Source organism: Catharus ustulatus, chromosome 27, assembly GCF_009819885.2.
Source record: "Catharus ustulatus isolate bCatUst1 chromosome 27, bCatUst1.pri.v2, whole genome shotgun sequence".
In the NCBI taxonomy this organism is placed as follows: domain Eukaryota; kingdom Metazoa; phylum Chordata; class Aves; order Passeriformes; family Turdidae; genus Catharus; species Catharus ustulatus.
The window spans coordinates 2325097-2344513 of NC_046247.1; the positions used below are offsets into that span (position 1 = coordinate 2325097).

At 45.0% G+C, this 19417-nt stretch overlaps 1 protein-coding gene across 2 annotated transcripts in view; it reads left to right on the forward strand.

Moving 5' to 3' along the window:
- The window catches only part of DOCK5 (dedicator of cytokinesis 5), an 89635-nt gene that overhangs the window by 32174 nt on the left and 38044 nt on the right, over positions 1-19417 (forward strand). For both annotated transcript variants that reach the window (XM_033081440.1, XM_033081441.1), the window contains exons 9-24: positions 419-500; positions 1342-1471; positions 3738-3810; positions 5478-5620; positions 7291-7416; positions 8552-8676; positions 9289-9387; positions 10859-10931; positions 11405-11508; positions 11770-11956; positions 13695-13792; positions 15098-15187; positions 15588-15688; positions 16824-16958; positions 17828-17939; positions 18192-18262. In XM_033081440.1, coding sequence (XP_032937331.1) covers positions 419-500; positions 1342-1471; positions 3738-3810; positions 5478-5620; positions 7291-7416; positions 8552-8676; positions 9289-9387; positions 10859-10931; positions 11405-11508; positions 11770-11956; positions 13695-13792; positions 15098-15187; positions 15588-15688; positions 16824-16958; positions 17828-17939; positions 18192-18262 — 1749 coding nt within the window. The remainder of the gene's footprint in view (positions 1-418; positions 501-1341; positions 1472-3737; positions 3811-5477; positions 5621-7290; positions 7417-8551; positions 8677-9288; positions 9388-10858; positions 10932-11404; positions 11509-11769; positions 11957-13694; positions 13793-15097; positions 15188-15587; positions 15689-16823; positions 16959-17827; positions 17940-18191; positions 18263-19417) is intronic.

Here is a 19417-nt window from a genome sequence, read left to right on the forward strand (position 1 = left end):
TCCCTCCTGAAGCTGGGTATTGATCCCACATTGTCTTTTTATATTAATTTTATTCATTATTTCACTTTCCCTGCTGTAATTAAGCATTTTGTGGATTGTTTCCCAGTAAATCATGGATTTAAATGGTGCTTGTTGTCCAGTTCACAGCTGAAGGGTTGGGGAGGATGTGAGGAGCTTTATCAGGGAGGCAGTTCTGTGTCAGGAACACTCTGTGTCCATCACTGCAGTTATCAGGAGTGGCCATGCACAGGGCTCAGCCCATCCTGCCTCCAGCAAATGAGTCACTTCAGAGGCATTTGGGGATAAAAGATTGGACAAATATTCCTAAAAGATCAAAATGCTTTTGGGCTTTAGCCAGGAAATGGAGATGCCAGGTGTTGGTTTGTTAAAATTTACTTTTTTCACCCTTTCTTTGCAGTGAAAATTACCTGGTTCGTTGGGGCAGCAATGGGATGCCTAAAGAGATTGAAAAACTGAACAACCTGCAAGCTGTGTTCACTGTGAGTTCAGAGAACCCCAGAACCTTTTGGGCTGGGTTGGGAGGGACCTGAAACCCATCCAGTGCCACCCCTGCCATGGGGGCACTGTCCCAAGGTGCTCCAGCCTGGCCTTGGACATTCCAGGGATCCAGGGGCAGCCCCAGCAAATCTGGGAATTCCATCCCAGCCAGGAATTCCTCCCCAGAATTCCATCCAAGCAGCACATGGAGCCCTGGAATGATTTGGGTTGGAGGGGATCCCAAAGTTCATTTGGTCCCACCGTGGGTCCCACAGCTCCCACTGTCCCAGGTTATCCCAACCTGGAATTCTTGGACATTCCAGGGATCCAGGGGCAGCCCCAGCAAATCTGGGAATTCCATCCCAGCACCTCCCCACCCTCATTCCATCCCCAATCCCATTTCAATCTCCCCTTTCCCATGGGAAGCCATTCCCTGGGTCCTGTCCCTCCATCCCTGCCCAGCCAATCCCCAGAGCCCAGGGCTGTTCCTGCAGCACCCACAGAGGGATGGGAAAATCAAATCAGAGAATCCTGCAATGGTTTGGGCTGGAAGAGACCCTGAATTCATCCCATCCCAGCCCTGCCATGGCAGGGACACCTCCCACTGTCCCAGATTATCCCAGCCTGGCCTTGGGCACTGCCAGGGATCCAGCCAGGAATTCCTTCCCAAAATCCCATTTATCCCTGTCTCTGGCAGTGTCTCCATCCCCCTCCAGACCCAGAAAATCCCAACTTCCACCTGTGATAACCCAACCAAACCCCTCCCTCTCTCTCTCCCTGTTTTCCTTTCCACTCAGAAAGGACACTGATGGAACTGAGATTTCCACTCTTTTTCCCTTTCAGGACCTGAGCAGTTCTGACCTGATCAGGCCCAGGATCAGCCTGGTGTGCCAGATCGTGCGGGTGGGGCACATGGAGCTCAAGGATGGCAAGAAGCACACGTGGGGGCTGCGGCGGCCCTTCGGCGTGGCAGGTGGCCAGGGGGGCCAGGGTGGCCTGGGGGCTGGACATGGGGATGGAAACTGGGCATTGGGACCCCAGGATGGCCTGGGGGCTGGACATGGGGATGGAAAATGGCACTGGGACCCAGGACAGCCCTGGGGGACTGGGACATGGGGATGGAAACTGGCACTGGGACCCCAGGATGGCCTGGAGGGGACTGGGACATGGGGATGGAAACTGGCACTGGGAACCAGGACAGACATGGGGACTGGACATGGGGATGGAAACTGGCACTGGGACCCAGGATGGCCTGGGGGACTGGGACATGGGGCTGGAAACTGGCACTGGGATCCCAGCACAGCCCTGGGGGCTGGACATGGGGCTGGAAACTGGCACTGGGACCCAGGACAGCCCTGGAGGGACTGGGACACACAGCTGGCAAGTGGCCACTGGCAGTGGGCAACCCAGCACAGCCCAGTACAGACCTGGGGGGGACACAGGGCTGGCAACTGGGCACCCCAGGACAGCCCTGGGGGACTGGACATGGGGATGGAAACTGGCACTGGGACCCCAGTACAAACCAGTACAGCCCTGGAGGGTGCTGGGACACAGGACTGGCAACTGGCCACTGGCACTGGGACCCCAGTACAGCCCAGTAAAGCTCTGGGGGACTGGGACACACAGCTGGCAACTGGGCACTGGCACTGGGCACTCCAAAATGGCCCAGTACAGCCCTGGAGGTCACAAGGCTGGCAACTGGCCGCTGGCACTGGGCAACCCAGCACGGCCCAGTAAAGCCCTGGGGGGGACACAGGGCTGGGAACTGGGCACCCCAGTACAGGCCTGGGGGGACTGGGACATGGGGCTGGCAACTGGCCGCTGGCACTGGGACCCCAGTACAGCCCAGTAAAGCTCTGGGGGACTGGGACACACAGCTGGCAACTGGCCACTGGCACTGGTCACTCCAGCATGGCCCAGTACAGCCCTGGAGGTCACAAGGCTGGCAACTGGCCACTGGCACTGGGCAACCCAGCATAGCCCAGTAAAGCCCTGAGGGACTGGGACACACAGCTGGCAACTGGGCACTGGCAGTGGGCAACCCAGTACAGCCCAGTACAACCCTGGGGGGACTGGGACATGCGGCTGGCAACTGGCACTGGGACCCAGTACAGCCCAGTACAGACCTGGGGAGTGCTGGGACGCAGGGCTGGCAACTGGGCACTGGCACTGGGCACCCCAGCATGGTCCAGTACAGCCCTGGAGGGAACTGGGACACAGGGCTGGCAACTGGGATTGTGTGCTGGAAATGCCAGCACAGCCTGGGAGCTGCCAGGGCAGCATCTCATAGAAGTCACAGGATTCATAGAATTCACAGAACTCACAGAATCAGAGAACTCACAGAATCACAGAACTCACAGAATTCACAGGATTCACAGAATTCACAGAATCACAGAATGACCAGGTTGGAAGAGCTCTCCAGCATCAGAGTCCAGCCCAGCCCTAACCCCTGAACTGACCCATGGCATCCAGGCTTTATTAAACACATCCAGGGATGGTGACTCCACCACCTCCCCATGCAGAACATTCCAGTTCTTTATCACTCTGTCCATAAAAAACTTTTCCCTAATATCCAGCCTGTCTCTCCCCTGGCACAGCTCGAGGCTGTGTCCTCTGGTTCTCCCAGTTCTCTGTGCTCCAGAGTGGAATTGTCCCCTCTGAGACCTTGCAGCAGGAGATCAAACACTGTCCCTGCTCACTTTTGTCACCTCCCACAGAGAACAGGCTGCCATGGCTTATCAGGGCCTTATCAGAGTGGGATTTGCTCCTCAGGACTCATGGGATAAAGCTGGAGGTTTTAAAGGAGCCAGGCTCCCCATTCTTATTTTATTCCTGGGATTTTTTCTTGCTTGAAGTCCTTGGTGGAAATCCAAAGAAGCAGCATTTGAATATAGTGGAATTTCTTTGTTTGAAATGCCTGGTTTTTCTCAGAGGGGATTTTATCAGAGTATTTTATCAGAGTGTATTCACTGTATTTACACTCACTACACATCAATGAAAATGTGCTTTTAAAAAAAATTTAAAATGAGAGTGATGCCTCCATTGATGTCAGAAAATCCCAGATTTGGGGTTGGAAATAACCTTAAATCCCATCCAGTTCCACCCCTGCCATGGCCAGGACTCCTTCCACCATCCCAGGTGGCTCAGAGCCCAAAATAACCCCTGGGTGTTCCCATGCTGAGAGGGAAAAGCTCCCTGAGGTTCCTGGCAGCTCTCAGTGTGCTCTGGTGTCGTTGCAGTGATGGACATCACCGACATCATCCACGGCAGGGTGGACGACGAGGAGAAGCAGCACTTCATCCCCTTCCAGCAGTGAGTAATCACATTTCATCCCCTTCCAGCAGTGAGTAATCACATTTCATCCCCTTCCAGCAGTGAGTTCTGAACCCCAAAATCTCATTTTATCCCTTTCAGCAGTGAGTTCTGAGCCCCAAAATCTCATTTCATCCCCTTCCAGCAGTGAGTTCTGAACCCCAAAATCACATTTCATCCCTTCCAGCAGTGAAAAAAACCCAAAATCTCATTTCAACCCCTTCCAGCAGTGAAAAAACCCCCAAATCACATTTAATCCCTCTCCAGCAGTGAGTAATGAACCCCAAAATCACATTTTATCCTGTTCTATCAGTGAGTTCTGAACCCCAAAATCTCATTTCATCCCTTCCAGCAGTGAGTTCTGAACCCCAAAATCTCATTTCATCCCTTCCAACAATGAGTACTGAACCCCAAAATCACATTTCATCCCCTTCCAGCAGTGAAAAAAACCCCAAAACTCCCTCCCAAAATTTTTGGGGGGATGCAAGGCAGGATTTTGTGGGGCCCTGTGTGCTGCCCCTCCCTTCCCACATTTCCTGGGCAGGTTCATTTGGGATTTCTCCTTTTCCTGGGGGAGGAATCCCAGCCCCAGTGAGTTCTGCATTTCTGCAGCCCTGAGAGCTGGACTTGTGTGTTTGTTCTGCTCTGATTGCTCGCTTTTCCTGGCACGTTAGAGTAACAAAAATGGAGCTTGTTTGGGTAGACCCAGCCTTGTTGTTACAGCCCTAAATATTGCCAAGCATTGGCTGCAGCCATTTGTTATTCCAGGGTATTTTCAGAGGGGATTTGGGTTTGTTCTCCTGCCCTTTCAGGGCCTGGGAGTATTGCTTTCCCTTTGCACAGTTATGTTAGTCTGCTACTTTATTTTTTTTTTTTTTTTGGAGGGGTTTGGTTGGTTATTTTTTATTTGTTTAGGGGGAGTTTTGTTTTGTTTGTTCATTTTTTAATTATTTCGGTTGTGTATTTTTGTTTTTGTTTCCTTGTTTAATTCACTTTCTGTTTTGTTGGTTTGGGATCTTTTCCCATTTTTCTTCTGCTCTAATGAGGCTGAGTTCAGCCCCCCAGCTGGACACCAGCATGGGCAGCCTTGGAGAACTCATTTCTGCCTCTTTATTGATGCTGTGGCTACAGGAGTGAGGTCAGGGTCAGGATCCAAACCTCAGTATCTTGTTTGTGACTAGGGCTGGGTTCATCACTGAGGTGTTGTCACAGCAGTCATTAATTTCTATTAATTTATAGTAATTTATAGTAATTTATATTATTTTATATTAATTTATATTAATTTATATTATTTTATATTAATTTCTATTATTTTATATTAATTTATATTAATTTCTATTATTTTATGTTAATTAATATTAATTTACCAATAGTTAATCTGCATAGGGACAGCTTGAGGCAAACCTGAAGTCAAGGCTTAAATCCTGAGGTCAGTGTTACTTACCTTAGGCCTGGGGGATAAACTCAGGGATAAATGTGATGCATTTTCTAGTGTGAAGGTTTAAATGGATTTTGTGCAGGTGAGGGAATGAAAACCCCCATGGAATCCTATAAAAAACCCCATATTTATTTGGAAAACAGCCTGCTCTTGGCCAGCCCTCCCCTTGTGTGTGGTTGGTGTTGCTCTGTCCCAACTCCTGACCCTGTTTTTTGTTCCTCCTGCCCAGGATTGCCATGGAGACCTACATCAGGCAGCGCCAGCTCATCATGTCCCCCCTGATCACGTCCCACGGCATCGGCGAGAACGAGCCCCTCACCTCCGTCTTCAACAAGGTCATCGCTGCCAAGGAGGTCAACCACAAAGGGCAAGGTGCAGCCTGGGGGGAGCCAGGGGAGGAAAGGGGTGCTCAGAGTGATGCCTTGAGTTCTGAGTTGGGTGTGCTTTTCCATTGTGCCTGTGACCTGGTTTGGAGGACAGGTGTCTGCTGAGAAAGGCAGGAGCCTCTCTTGAAATGGAGAATGGAAACCCCCTCCCTCCAAATTATTATAATTTTGAAATCAAGGGGCTCTCAGGCAAAGATATGGGAATAGGAATAACAGTTCTTTACTAGGGAAATTCAAATAGAAATACAGAATTCCAAAGAACAACCCCAAGCCCTGCCAGAGTCAGAATCCAAGCTGACAGCCGTCAGTCAGGCAGGGTGTTGGCAGCAGTCCCATCCCATGGTGGCTGCATCCTCCTGCAGTGACAGATGTGGCTCAGCTGGAGCAGTGCTCCTGGACAAGGTGCAGTTTCCCTCTGGAGCTCCAGGGATGATGTGGAAGGGTCTGGTTTTCCTCTGGGATCCAGTGGGAAAGGCTGCTCTGATGTTCCAAATCTCAGATTTGATCAGGGTAGGAAATGCTTGGCTCCTCCCCTGGCTGGAGCATCTCCCCATGGGATGATGGAATTTTATCAGCCATGCCCTGGGACTCAGTGGCCATGAACAGGAGAGATCTCCTGGAGGGAGGATGGGCTGTGGGAAGATAAAGAACACTGCCCCAGCTGGTTTAACAGCTGGCCATGAACAGGAGATATCCCACAGAGATCAGGATCACTGCCACAGCTGGGTTAACAGCTGGGGACAGAATCCACACTTTTGGTCACATCCTGTGTTGCAACCCAAGACATCCTGGATGATAAAGACAGAACAGTCCTCTTCCAGCTCAAGGACAGTTTTTTCAAACTTCAGGCCATAAACATAAAAAACGTGGAAAGAGGAGGGTGGGCCATCAAGCAAACAAGGAGGATGAAACCTCACAATTTGAGACTATGAATTGGAGAGTTGATGCTTGTATGCAAATGGACTAAAATCTATAAAGGTGTGAGATCTTGTGACCAAACCCTTTTTTGTTTCCATCTTGGAGCCATCCAGGCAAGGTCCATGACTATGGCACTGCCAAGGTGTGGCTTTTGAAGGCCTCTCAATAAATACCTATTTTATTCCCCTGAACTCTGTGTAGCCTCTGTTCCAGCTCCTCTAGGCATCAAAAATCTCCAGATCAAGGTTTAGTGGAGTTTAATCCCTTCCCCAAACCCAGTGCATTCTTTGTCCCTTTGTCACCCCATCACACACAAACCTAAAATCCAGATAAACCCAGACCAAGCTTGCATAGAACAGCTCCTCATTTCTAGGCTTATGTTTAAGGTCAATATTTTTTAGCACCTTTAAAATAAAAGTGGTTTATGGGTGTGAAATATTTGCAAGTGGACGTGGCTGTGTGTCCCAAATGGATTTGGGGTTAAATCACATTATTCCAGAATATTCTGGTCTTCCTTGTCTCAAATACACTTGGGATTAATCTCTGAAAGTTTGGGTTTATTTCTGAGAATCTTCTTGCCCAACACAGTCTTACTCAGATTCATGAAGGATGGGCAACAGAGAACCAGGTGGGGACGCGGAGTTTTCATGGAAACACGGATTTTTAGGAAGCACAGGTTTAAATTTAAATTTGTGCCTTTTTGTTTTCAGTAAACAAATGTCACCTCCCTTTCCATAGGGCTCTGGGTCTCCCTGAAGCTGCTCCCTGGGGATCTGGCTCAGGTTCAGAAGGATTTTTCTCACCTTGTGGACAGATCCACTGCAGTGGCTCGAAAAATGGGGTTCCCTGAGATCATCCTTCCTGGTAGGTCCTGTATGCTTCTACATTCCGCCTGAAATTATAGAATTTCTGTCACCAAAATATTTATTTTAAAAATTACATATTTTTATATGAAAACTTTTTATTTTTCTTCAAATTTCCGGGTTATTTTATTGATTTTTTTGTCACGAGGATTTGAAAACAAGAATTTCCTTTCTTATGGTAAAATGATGGTTTAAGGAGCTTTTTGGAAGAAAATGTCTCCTTAGTGAAAGGAAATTTTGTTGCACCCATTCAGAGTGGATTTAACCCTAGAGAGCTCATTAAATTAAAAAAAAAAGAAACTAAACATAAGGACAGAGGCTTGTAGAAAAGAAAATGGTTCATTTCAGAAGATTTTGTGTAATTTGAGATGGAGATGACAATGGTGTGATGGTGAGTGTTGGTTGGAACCCTGGAAACTGAGAGTTCTGAACTTCTTGTGACACTGCTTCTGATCTGTGGAGAAGGCTTCCAAAATTGAGAAATGAAATTAAGATCACAGGTGATAGAGATGTGTAATATCACAAGGTGAAGAATGTAAAATTTAAAGTTTTAAAACATATATATATATAAAAATATATATATAAAATATATATTTAAAAAATATATATATAATACATAAAAAACAAGGTGAAGGTTTTAGAGCAGAAGTTTTGTCTTTTTTCTTCACCTTCTTCTTCGTGGGTCTAGGTAAACTTTTGTGATTGGATAGCAAAACCTGCATTGTGGGTCACAGATAATTAAAGTTAACAGTAAAAATAATTTAAGTGGCATTTCTTAATTGGACCATTTAGCCTTGAAAGACCTTGTAAAAAGAAAAATATACCTCCATTTTTAACTTTACTAAAAGTACTGTAAAACTCACTGTAACATAAATAAGAATTAATCAGCATCTAAGTCTGAACAAAAAAATTTAGTCTCACATACATTCAGTCTTGACCCTAACAAAAAAATCCAAAAAAAGAAAACACAAAAAAAAACAAACAAAAAGAAAAATAAAACCAAAAAAATACAATAAAGTGGTGTGAGGAAGGGACTTACAACCTTCAGAGGTATTTTTAATTAAAGGCTAAGAGGAAAATGAGGATAATTTGGTACCCAAGGGTGTTCAATGTTAACATAAATTTGGGAATTGCAGGTGACGTCCGCAATGACATCTACGTCACCCTGATCCAGGGGGAGTTCGACAAAGGCAAGAAGAAAACCCCCAAAAACGTCGAGGTCACCATGTCTGTGCACGACGAGGACGGGAACCTGCAGGAGGTGGGACAGCCCTGCCACCCTCTGAGCATTCACACCCCAAATTCTCCATTTTTACTGTTTTTCCCCTAAAAATTGATCATTTTTACTGTTTTCCTCCATCCCAAATTTTCCATTTTTACCGTTTTTTCCCCCAAATTCTCCATTTTTATCATTTTTCACCCCAAATTCTCAAATTTTTACCATTTTCCCCCCAAATTTCTCAATTTTTACCATTTTCCCCCCAAATTCTCCATTTTTTACCATTCCCTCCCCAAATTCTCCATTTTTACTGCTTTTTCACCCCAAAATTCTCCATTTTTACAATTTCCCCCCCCAAATACTGCATTTTTACCTTTCCACTCCCCAAATTCTCCAGTTTTACCATGTTTTCCCCCCAAATTCTCTATTTTTATGATTTCCCCCTACCAAAATTCTCCATTTCTACTGTTCCCCCCCCCCAAATTCTCCATTTTTACTGTTTTTTCCCCCCAAATTCTCCATTTTGACCATTTCCCCCCCCAAATTCTCAATTTTTACCATTTCCCTCATCCCAAATTCTCCATTTTTACCATTTTCACCCCCAAATTCTCCATTTTTACCATTTTTCCCCCATCCCCTGTGTTCTGCCCAAAGAAAGCCATCCACCCCGGGGCTGGCTACGAGGGAGTCTCGGAGTACAAGTCCGTGGTTTATTACCAGGTCAAGCAGCCCTGCTGGTACGAGACCGTCAAGGTATGAATTTAAAACCTGTGTTCACCTGTGGGGTCACTTCTCCCGTGCTCAGGCACCATTTGTTGGGTCACACAGTGGGACTCAGTGGCCATGAGCAGAAAATGACTGCCTGGAGGGAGGATGGGTTGTGAAAAGATAAAGAACACTGCCCCAGCTGGTTTATAAACCATGGCCATGAACAGGAGATATCCCATGAGATAAAGAACACTGCCCCAGCTGGTTTATAAACCATGGCCATGAACAGGAGATGTCCCATGAGATAAAGAACACTGCCCCAGCTGGTTTCAATGGATGCCCATTAGCAGAATATCTCCCACAGAGATCAGGATCACTGCCCCACCTTCAGCAGATGGGGATAGAACAGAAACCTTTTATCACACTCTCTATTGTGACCACCAGGGCTGATGTTGCTGCAGCAGCTTTTATTTTTTTCTTTATTTTTTTTTCTTTTCTTTTCTTTGGAGGATGATGATGGTGGTGAGAAAGCAGGAATAAAAATAAAGGGCAAAGCGAAGCAGAAAAGGGTCCTGCTCTCCCCATGCATGGATTTTTATATAGAGACTTTCTAACAAGCTAAAGGCACAAACTTCAACTAATATTTCTTCACCTATTCTGGTTTTTTAGCATGCCAGGTTACATGTAAACTATGCATACGGTTTGTCTTGTTTTATCTGAAAAATGTAAGCAATATTCTTGCTATGGTTTTTTTATATCTAAAACTGTGTTGTGGAGCCTCCATGGAAGCACGAGTATCCAGGACTATGTTTTTCAATATTCACTAGATCTCACTTTTACTCTGGCATCTGAGACCTTTTACTCACTAAAATCACTTAAAGCTTATTCTAAAACTTACTTACTCATCCTAAAGCTTAAACTTACACCTCTACTTTATGTGTGAGTGGCTTACCATACTTGAATCCATTAAAGGTTTTAATTTAATCCCTGCACTCTGATTTCTCTCTGAAGAATTCAGAGAGACTCTTGACTTACAGACTCCAGCAAAAAGATTCTCTGACTAATTAGAGTTACAGAGTGGTGGGTTTATGAAGTGGTGTGTTAATTAAGTAGTGTATTTATTAAGTGGTGTGTTTATTAATTGGTGTATTTATTAAGACACCAGCAGGCTGCCCAGGGTGTTCCCCTAGAGATGTGGCAGCGCCTACAAGGTTCCTTGCCCTCTATTTATTTCCCAAAATCTTACATTCCATACATTTGCATACCCCAGCACCTCCCACCCTCACTCTGTATTAACATGAAACCAATATTCCATCACACCTGCACAATTCTTCTCTTGAGTTGGGTCAATGGTCTTGAGGGATGAAGTAAGGAAAGTCTTCATCAGGTCTCTGTGACCCTCTGTGTCCTGGTTTGGAGGACAGGTGTCTGCTGAGAAAGGCAGGAGCCTCTCTTTGAAATGGAGAATGGAAACCCCCTCCCTCCCAAAATTATTATAATTTTGAACAATTTGCAGGTGGCCATTGCCATAGAAGAAGTCAGTCGCTGCCACCTGAGGTTCACGTTCCGGCACCGCTCGTCCCAGGAGTGTGAGTACCAGGCAGGGATGTGGAAGGGTCTGGTTTTCCTCTGGGATCCAGTGGGAAAGGCTGCTCTGATGTTCCAAATCTCAGATTTGATCAGGGTAGGAAATGCTTGGCTCCTCCCCTGGCTGGAGCATCTCCCCATGGGATGATGGAATTTTATCAGCCATGCCCTGGGACTCAGTGGCCATGGACAGGAGAGATCTCCTGGAGGGAGGATGGGCTGTGGGAAGATACAGAACACTGCCCCAGCTGGTTTAACAGCTGGCCATTAACAGGAGATATCCCACAGAGATCAGGATCACTGCCACAGCTGCTTTAACAGCTGGGGACAGAATCCAGACCTTTGGTCACATCCTGTGTTGCAACCCAAGATAGTTTCCCATTAAATAAAGCTGCTGCTGAGGTCAGAGAGCTGCATTCTGGGTGGTGTGGACATGAAAAAGCCAATTACTGATGGAGATTTGTCCTGTTTGCAGCCAGGGACAGGTCTGAGAGAGCTTTTGGCATGGGCTTTGTGAAGCTGATGAACGCAGATGGGACAACACTGCAGGATGGCAAACACAATTTGATTGTTTACAAGGTAACCTGGCCATTTCCTTGTGTTCAAATCATCAAAACTCTCTGCTGGCTGATTTTCCAAGCACTGGAAAACTACAAAATGTGTGTGTAGGGTGGGAAATCCTCCTAAACTCCATGGCTGTGGAAATGCCTCATTTAATTTGCAATATGGGCAACTTATCCCTGAAATTAGAAACTCAAAGAATGAGAGAGATGGAAAAGTGTTTCAAATCCATTCTGGCTGTCACTGTGGGACTGACCCTTCTCTGTGTTGTCACAACAGGGTGACAACAAGAAGATGGAAGATGCCAAGAGTTATTTGAGTCTTCCTTGCACCAAAATGGAGATGGAGGAGAAGGAGGCTCCCTCAGGGAAAAACCCTCTGGGCAGCTTCACCCCCTCCAAGGACAGCACCAAGGACAGCTTCCAGATTGCCACTGTCATCTGCTCCACCAAGCTCACCCAGAACGGTAGGGCTCGTGCTGGGGCTCTGAAATGCAGAGAGAAATGCAGAGAATTTTTCTTCAGGCAGGTTTTTGTGTTTGGGCAGAGAGCTGCAGCTCTCATTTTGCCCCCCTGTGCCATCAAGCTGCCAGAACAAATCCCAGAGTGTTTGTGCAGCCCCTGGAAACCCTTTCACACAAAGATTCCATCCACACTGCCAGTGTCAAACCCCACGAGTTTGTTGGCACGTGTGGAAACGTCACCTGGCAGGGGCAGTGGCTGTGCTGTGTCAGAATTTTAAATATTTCAGGTTAATTGCTGTGAGAGCCAAAATGAGGGGTGGGAACTCCAGACTGGCTCTTTAAAATGCTGATTATTGTACCCAAATAATGCAGTAATTTATTTATTATTCTAAATACTGTTTATTGTATCCAAATGATGCAGCAAATTATTTATTTATTTTAAAATGCTGATTATTGTATCCAAATGATGCAGCAATTTATTTATTTATTCTTTAAAATGCTGATTATTGTATCCAAATGAAGCAACAATTTATTTATTATTTTTAATGCTGTTTATTGTATCCCAATGATGCAGCAATTTATTTATTTGCTATTTTAAATGCTGTTTATTGTATTCAAATTATACAGCAATTTATTTATTTATTATTTATAATGCTGTTTATTGTATTCAAATTATACAGCAATTTATTTATAATCTTAAATGCTGTTTATTATATCCAAATGATACAGCAATTTATTTATTTATTTATTATTTTAAATGCTGTTTATTGTACCCCAATGATGCAGCAATTCACAAGTGGTGGGTACAGAGCCCACCCTCAGCCTTCTCAGGGTTCATCTGAAAGCTCCCTCTGGTTCTGGTTCCAATTAATTATTTACTTTTCATAGTAGATCAATACCTGACAACCAATCAACACCTTTGCTATTACCCACAGCCCATCACCACATCCATGTCACTTTTCCAATCACTAAATTCAGTGTGTTACAGTTTAAGTTACAAGTTGTTCTTCTTCAGTTTTCTTGCAGTGGAAAATTCTGAGATCTTTTCTCTACTTGCAACATTGGTTTTCTTGTTTGGGAAAATCTTTTTCTTTGGTAAAAACATCTTTTGTCTGAGGTGGATTTATCCTTTGCTCAGAATCATAAAACTTCTTCCAGCTCATTTCACCTTTTGCCTTCTTAGTTACCCACTAAGACTGGCTCAGCAATTCTTTTCCATACCAAAACTTGCTTTCATTTCTATTCCCTCTTCAGATTCTACATTTAAAAATCTTTTTTCTATTATACACAAATATCTGTGAGACCTTTCTGTCAGATCCTGATCCTACCCAACAAATTGCCTTTTTTCCTGTGCCTGTTCAGAGGGCAGCACTTTGGGCTGAGCTGCCCAAGGATTTGTGAATGAACTCTGCAGAGGGATCAGAATGAGCAGGGATGTGTGAATGAGCCTGTGCCAAAACCATGGGAGACTTCACTGCCTCTGGAAGGCTCCTGGGCTGTGTCATGCACTTTAATAAAATAATAAAATTATCTCAATGCCTTGAGATGCCATAAAAACTCCTGCAGGATGGTTTCTCTCCAAATGTGTTGCCAGCTTTCCATTTCTAGCAGAGCTTGGCTGTTCTGCCAAGACAAAAGAAGCACCTCAAGGTAACATCCTGTACCTCAGGGTGACTTTTGCTCTAAAAATAATGCCCAGCCTTGCTCAGTCAGCTGAGATTGCTGCTCTGTGTCCTTGCAGTTGACCTGCTGGGTTTGCTGAACTGGCGCTCCAACTCCCACAACATCGCCCACAACCTCAGGAAGCTGATGGAGGTGGAAGGAGGAGAAATTGTGAAGGTACTCTGAGCATCCTGGGTGCACAAACTCCCTCCTGTCAGCCTGGTGTGGGGCTCAGAGGTGGCTGGGTGGGCTGGGAGGGCAGTTCTGGGCGCTGAGCATTGGGAGAAGCAGCAAATCATAAATTGGTGTGGCTTGGGAGGGATCTTAAAATCAGATTTTTGCATCCCCTGGATGGGCAGGGACACTTTGCACTGCCCCAGGGGGTCCAGCCTGGCCTGGGACACTTCCAGGAGCATCCCCAACTCCTCTGTGCCCCCACTTCTCATTAGAGGAATTCACCACAATTACAGAAGTTCAATATTGCAGGGATCAGGGAGAGGGCAATGATTTCATTTCCCTCTTTATGAAATAAGAGATACATCCAAAATCTTTATTTTTCAACTCCTTTGTGGATGAGGAGGGGCTTGCTGTGAGTCTGGGGAGATCTCAGAGTACTGAAATGGGGAGAATTCCCACAGAAAACAGGAATTCCCTCCTCTGCTGGGGGGTCTGACAGCAGAGAGGGGTCCCAAGGTGAATTTGGGATTTTGCCAGGCTGGGGTTTTCTGGAGCAGCTGGACATGGGATTGATGGAGAAGTCAGGATTTTTTTATCCTGTGGGATGAAAAGACAACAGAACAGCACAGTGGGGCCATTCAGGGCTGAGGAGAAAAAATCTTCATTATTACAGAGATGATCATGGCAATCATGTGTGCAGAAATCTGTTTGAGCAGCCTAGGCCACAATCTGTATTGAATACAAAATTATATTCAGCTGTTTTTCTGCATATTCTCCTCTTTTTCTGCATGCCTGGCTGGTTTTCTGCACATTTCTAGGTTTAAACCAGTATTTATGACAAGTACACTAAATAAACCATTTTTAAAAGTTTTTCTACGACCTATCTTGTTAAAACTCTTCAAAACTGCTAAAACATAAATTAGACTAAATCAAAAAAATAAAACCAACTAGAAAACAAAATACCAAAATTTAAAAACCCAAAAGAAAGTGAACAACAAAAGCAACCATCCATCACACCTGCAGAGCACATAAACAACATAAAAACACCAATCAAAAAATGCTGAATCACAGAAACAATAGTCTTAAATGTAAAACTAAAAAATAAATCAACTTCTACATAATCATATTAATTTGCTGTCTCATCTCCCACACATGAGCACAGGGCTGGGATCCCTGGTTTTGTTTTCTCATGGACAGATTTTACAGTTCAGGGAGGGGAGAAATAATCCAAGCCATGCTTGGATTTAGGGTGCCAGCAGAAATTTTCCTTTTCCCACCTTTTTTATTGTTCCTTTTCCCCTCCAGTTTTTGCCTGACACCCTCGATGCACTTTTCAACATCATGATGGAAATGTCAGAAAATGAAACCTATGATTTCCTGGTGTTTGATGCCCTGGTGAGTGAATCTTTGTGGGTTCAGAGTTGGTTTTCAGCCTTTTCCAGTCTGGTCCTGCTGATTCCAATGAGCAATTGATATTTTTCTCTAGAAATAAATTATATTTAAATACTCCTTAAGGCTTTTTTAGGAGCCAGGACTGAAATACCCATCAGGTTTTTGTAGCCACAATGAGAAGAGCAATAAATTGCACACTCAGAGTATTTAAAATATAAATAACACTCTGTAACATTAATGCTGTTGGTAAAACAAAAACCATAACCCAACAAAATAAATGGAATTAGAGGCTGCTCTGAGTGACTGTGCAGCTCTGTGCACCTGATTCCCTCTGGATTTTTTGTTTGGATTGCTTTTTTTGTCGTGTTTTTTGTTCAGTCTGGATCTGTTTTCCTTCTGGCAGGTCTTTATCATTTCTCTGATTGGAGACATCAAGTTCCAGCATTTCAATGCTGTGCTGGAGACCTACATCTACAAACACTTCAGTGCCACCCTGGCCTATGTGTGAGTGCTGGGGACAATCCTGGGTGTCCCCAGCAGTGTCCTGGGGACTTTGGGGATGGGTTCAGCTCTTAAATAGAGAATTTTTGGTGATATTCATGTGATAAAGGCAGCAGAGGGCAGAGTTCCATCCCTTCTCTGCTTTCAGGAGATTAAAAATCCATCTTGCTGCCCTTTTTGCCCTGTAAAAATTCTGTTTGGGGGTTTTTTTCCCAGTCAGAACAGACAGAAAAGACATTTCTGTCCTGGATCTTGGCTTTGCAGCCAAAGGTCATCACCCTTGTGGTAACAGAAGTGAAAAGTTAAAACCGAGGCCAACAGGGAGAGCAAAACCAGAAACCAAACTGCTCCTCCTCTCCAAAAAAATCTCTTAATTTTTACTGATCCATGAATTCCTGGCTGTCACCCTAAAGGAAAAACAATTTAGGGAAACAGAATTCTCCATGGATGAATTTCTGGCTGTCACCCCAAAGGAAAAATGATTTAGGGAAACACAATTCCCCATGGATGGATTTCTGGCTGTTACTCTAAAGGAAAAACAATTTAGGGAAATACCCCAAAGGAAACACAATTTAGGGAAACAATTCCCCATGGATTAATTCCTGGCTGTTACTCTAAAGAAAAAATAATTTAGGGAAATAGCCCAAAGGAAACACAATTCCCTATGGAGGAATTTGTGGTTGTCACCCTAAAGAAAACCAAATTTAGGGAAACAATTCCCCATGGATGGATTTCTGGCTGTTACTCTAAAGGAAAAAAAATTTAGGGAAATACCCCAAAAGAAACCCAATTTAGGGAAACACAATTCCCTATGGATGAATTTCTGGCTGTCACCCCAAATAAACACAATTTGAAATCCCCTTCTCCTGGAATTCCTCCTTCCCTGCCACACAAGATTTCATTTTCTCCTCCTGCTCCACACTTGGGAGTTCTCACATGGGGAAAATCCAGTCCCTTCTCCTGGGAATGGGATTTGCAGCTCCTTTTAGAGCAAGGGGGTGACACCTGCAGACTTTTAACCCAAAATTTCAGGAGGAAATGGGATCTGAGGAGGAACTCTGTGCTTTTTGGGATGAGGAACTCAGAACTGAGCCAGGCTTTTATTGGTTCCTCTTTTTTTTTTTTTTTCTTTCCAAAGAAAACTCACCAAAGTGCTGAACTGCTACGTGGGGAGTGCTGAGGACTCCAGCAAGACAGAGCTGCTCTTTGCAGCCCTGAAGGCGCTGAAATACCTGTTCAGGTTCATCGTGCAGTCACGGGTCCTGTACCTCAGGTGGGTCCTTCCCTCCCTGGCACCCCTTCCAGTAAACACTCACCAAATCCTCCAGCACTCACTCATCAAGAGGATTTTTCTGTCCTGTATCTGTGGCTGGAGCAAATAAATTGAGCAAAAATTTGAATATCAGATTAGAAGGGTGAAAAAAATCTTTTAGTCCCCCTTAAGGTGCAACAAGCAGCACGTGGTGGAGCTGGAAAGGAACCCAGTATTTATTTTTATAAAGTAAAACAGGGGATTTCCTCCTCATTTGCAGAAACTTTAAGAAACAAATACACAGATATTTAGATCATTAGGTGAGCTGGGGGATGACACATTCTCCAGTTGGGATAAAATCAATGATTGGTTTCATTGCAGCTTCAAAACATCATTCCAGAGATTCCCAGTGAGGGTTTGAAACCCTTTATTCATGTCCATTCTGAATTTTTTTTCCTGTTTCATACTTGGAACCCAAGCAGAATTTGCTGCAGTGGCAGCTTAAAAATTGCAATTTTCCTTCTAACACATCCTATAGGAAATAACTGCAGAATCTCCAATTCCATATTTTTACCCCCATGTCTCTGTAGAAGGAGCTGGCATTAGGATGCTGTTCCAGTGGTGTTGTTCCCAGTGAGGGTTTGAAACCCTTTATTCATGTCCATTCTGGAATTTTTTTCCTGTTTCATACTTGGAACCAAGCAGAATTTACTGCATAAAAATTTCAATTTCCCCCTAATAACACATCCTATAGGAAATAAGTGCACAATCTCCAATTCCGTATTTTTACCCCCATGTCTCTGTAGAAGGAGCTGGCATTAGGATGCTGTTCCAGGGGTGAAATCCTGTTCCAAGCTGGATTTCAGAGTAACTGGCCCTGTTCTTTGCAGTGTTTATGGGAAAAATGAGGATGGCAATGAATTCAACGACGCCATTCGCCAGCTCTTCCTCTCCTTCAACATCCTCATGGACCGGCCCCTGGAGGAGGCTGTCAAGATCAAGGTGAGCACAATTCCCAGGGGAAAATCAAAATCTTCATTTAGATCAGCTGGTGCAGTTGTGGAGGGGCTGGGCCACAAAATGGAATGAGGGATTTGTCCATTAATCAATTCCCCACTCTGCCCTGCAGATCTGGGCTGGCTGGGTGCACAAATGGGATTTTAAACCAGTTCTCTGTCCCCATCTTTGCTGTTGGCAAGAATTGGGTTTCCCACATGGATTTCATGTCCTTGCTTTCTTTCTTTCTCTTTTCAGGGGGCAGCTCTGAAGTATTTGCCAAGCATCATCAATGATGTCAAGCTGGTGTTCGACCCTGTTGAGCTCAGGTAACTGGGTTAATTATTTTTGTCCTCTAAACCCAGCTCATGTGGGGGGAAAACAGCTAAAACCAGCTCCTCTGGTCATGATCTGGTGGTGCAGATCCTCTGCATGGATTTGAGGAGTTCAGGGGATTCTCTGCATTCAAATTTTTCATTCTGGGAGTGCCCCAGGCTGGGTTGAGCAGGGCTTGGAGTGACCTGGGACAGGGGGAGGTGTCCCTGCCCATGGGTGATTTTTGGGTCCCTTCCCACCCAAATCATTCCAGGATTCTGGGATCCTTAAAGACACCTCGAGATTTTCCTGAAAAGCCAAATCTGAGGGCAGTGAAGTGTTGAAATCTTGTGCCAGTCTCCACCAGTTCTTGCTCCTGAGGAGTGTGGCACAGGCTGAGCCTTGGCTGGGAAACCAAAAGTTGTGTTAATCCAGGGAATTCTCGTGCTCAGAGCTCTGCCCAGCCCTGTCTCCTTGTCCTGACACAAATGATTTGCTGGGAAGCAGCAGACAGGCAGCAAATGCCCATGGAATTGAATTTAAGGACTCTTGGGTTGCAGTGAGTCATCCCTGCTGGTGAGAGGATGTGCTGGCTGCTGTGGATGTTCCAAATGTCAAAATGAATCTTTCCAAACTCTTGCTTTCCTGTGCTGGCACTGGAGGGACAGAGCAGAGGGTTTGTGAAGGACCTGGTGTGTCCTGGAATAAAAATCTCATTTAAAGCTGCAGTTCCTGAGCACTGCTCGGTTTTATTTCAAATCCTGTGCTCAACTTCTTGCAAATAAGTCAGGGCTCTGCAGTAATTTACCTGTTGGATGAAATTCTGTGAATTCTGTGAATATGTCCTGATAGTCAGAAATTACTCAGAAATGACTCTGTAACTCGTGAGAAATGAGAATTAGAAAGTAGCTGTGCATTTATTCAGTGCTGAGGTGCACAGGGATAATTCCTCCCAAAACATGCACCCCAAAACTTCAAATTTCTGCTCTATTTATTCCTTAAAAACCTGGGATTACACAACACTCCCAATACACATTCATGTCCCAGCCCCACCTACCCACACTTTGTATTAAAATGAACCAAAATTGGTGCCCCCAGTTCAGGGCTCATCAGGGGGCTCTGATGAAGGCTTCCAAACTCTTCATCACCCTTGAACTTCTCAGCTTTGT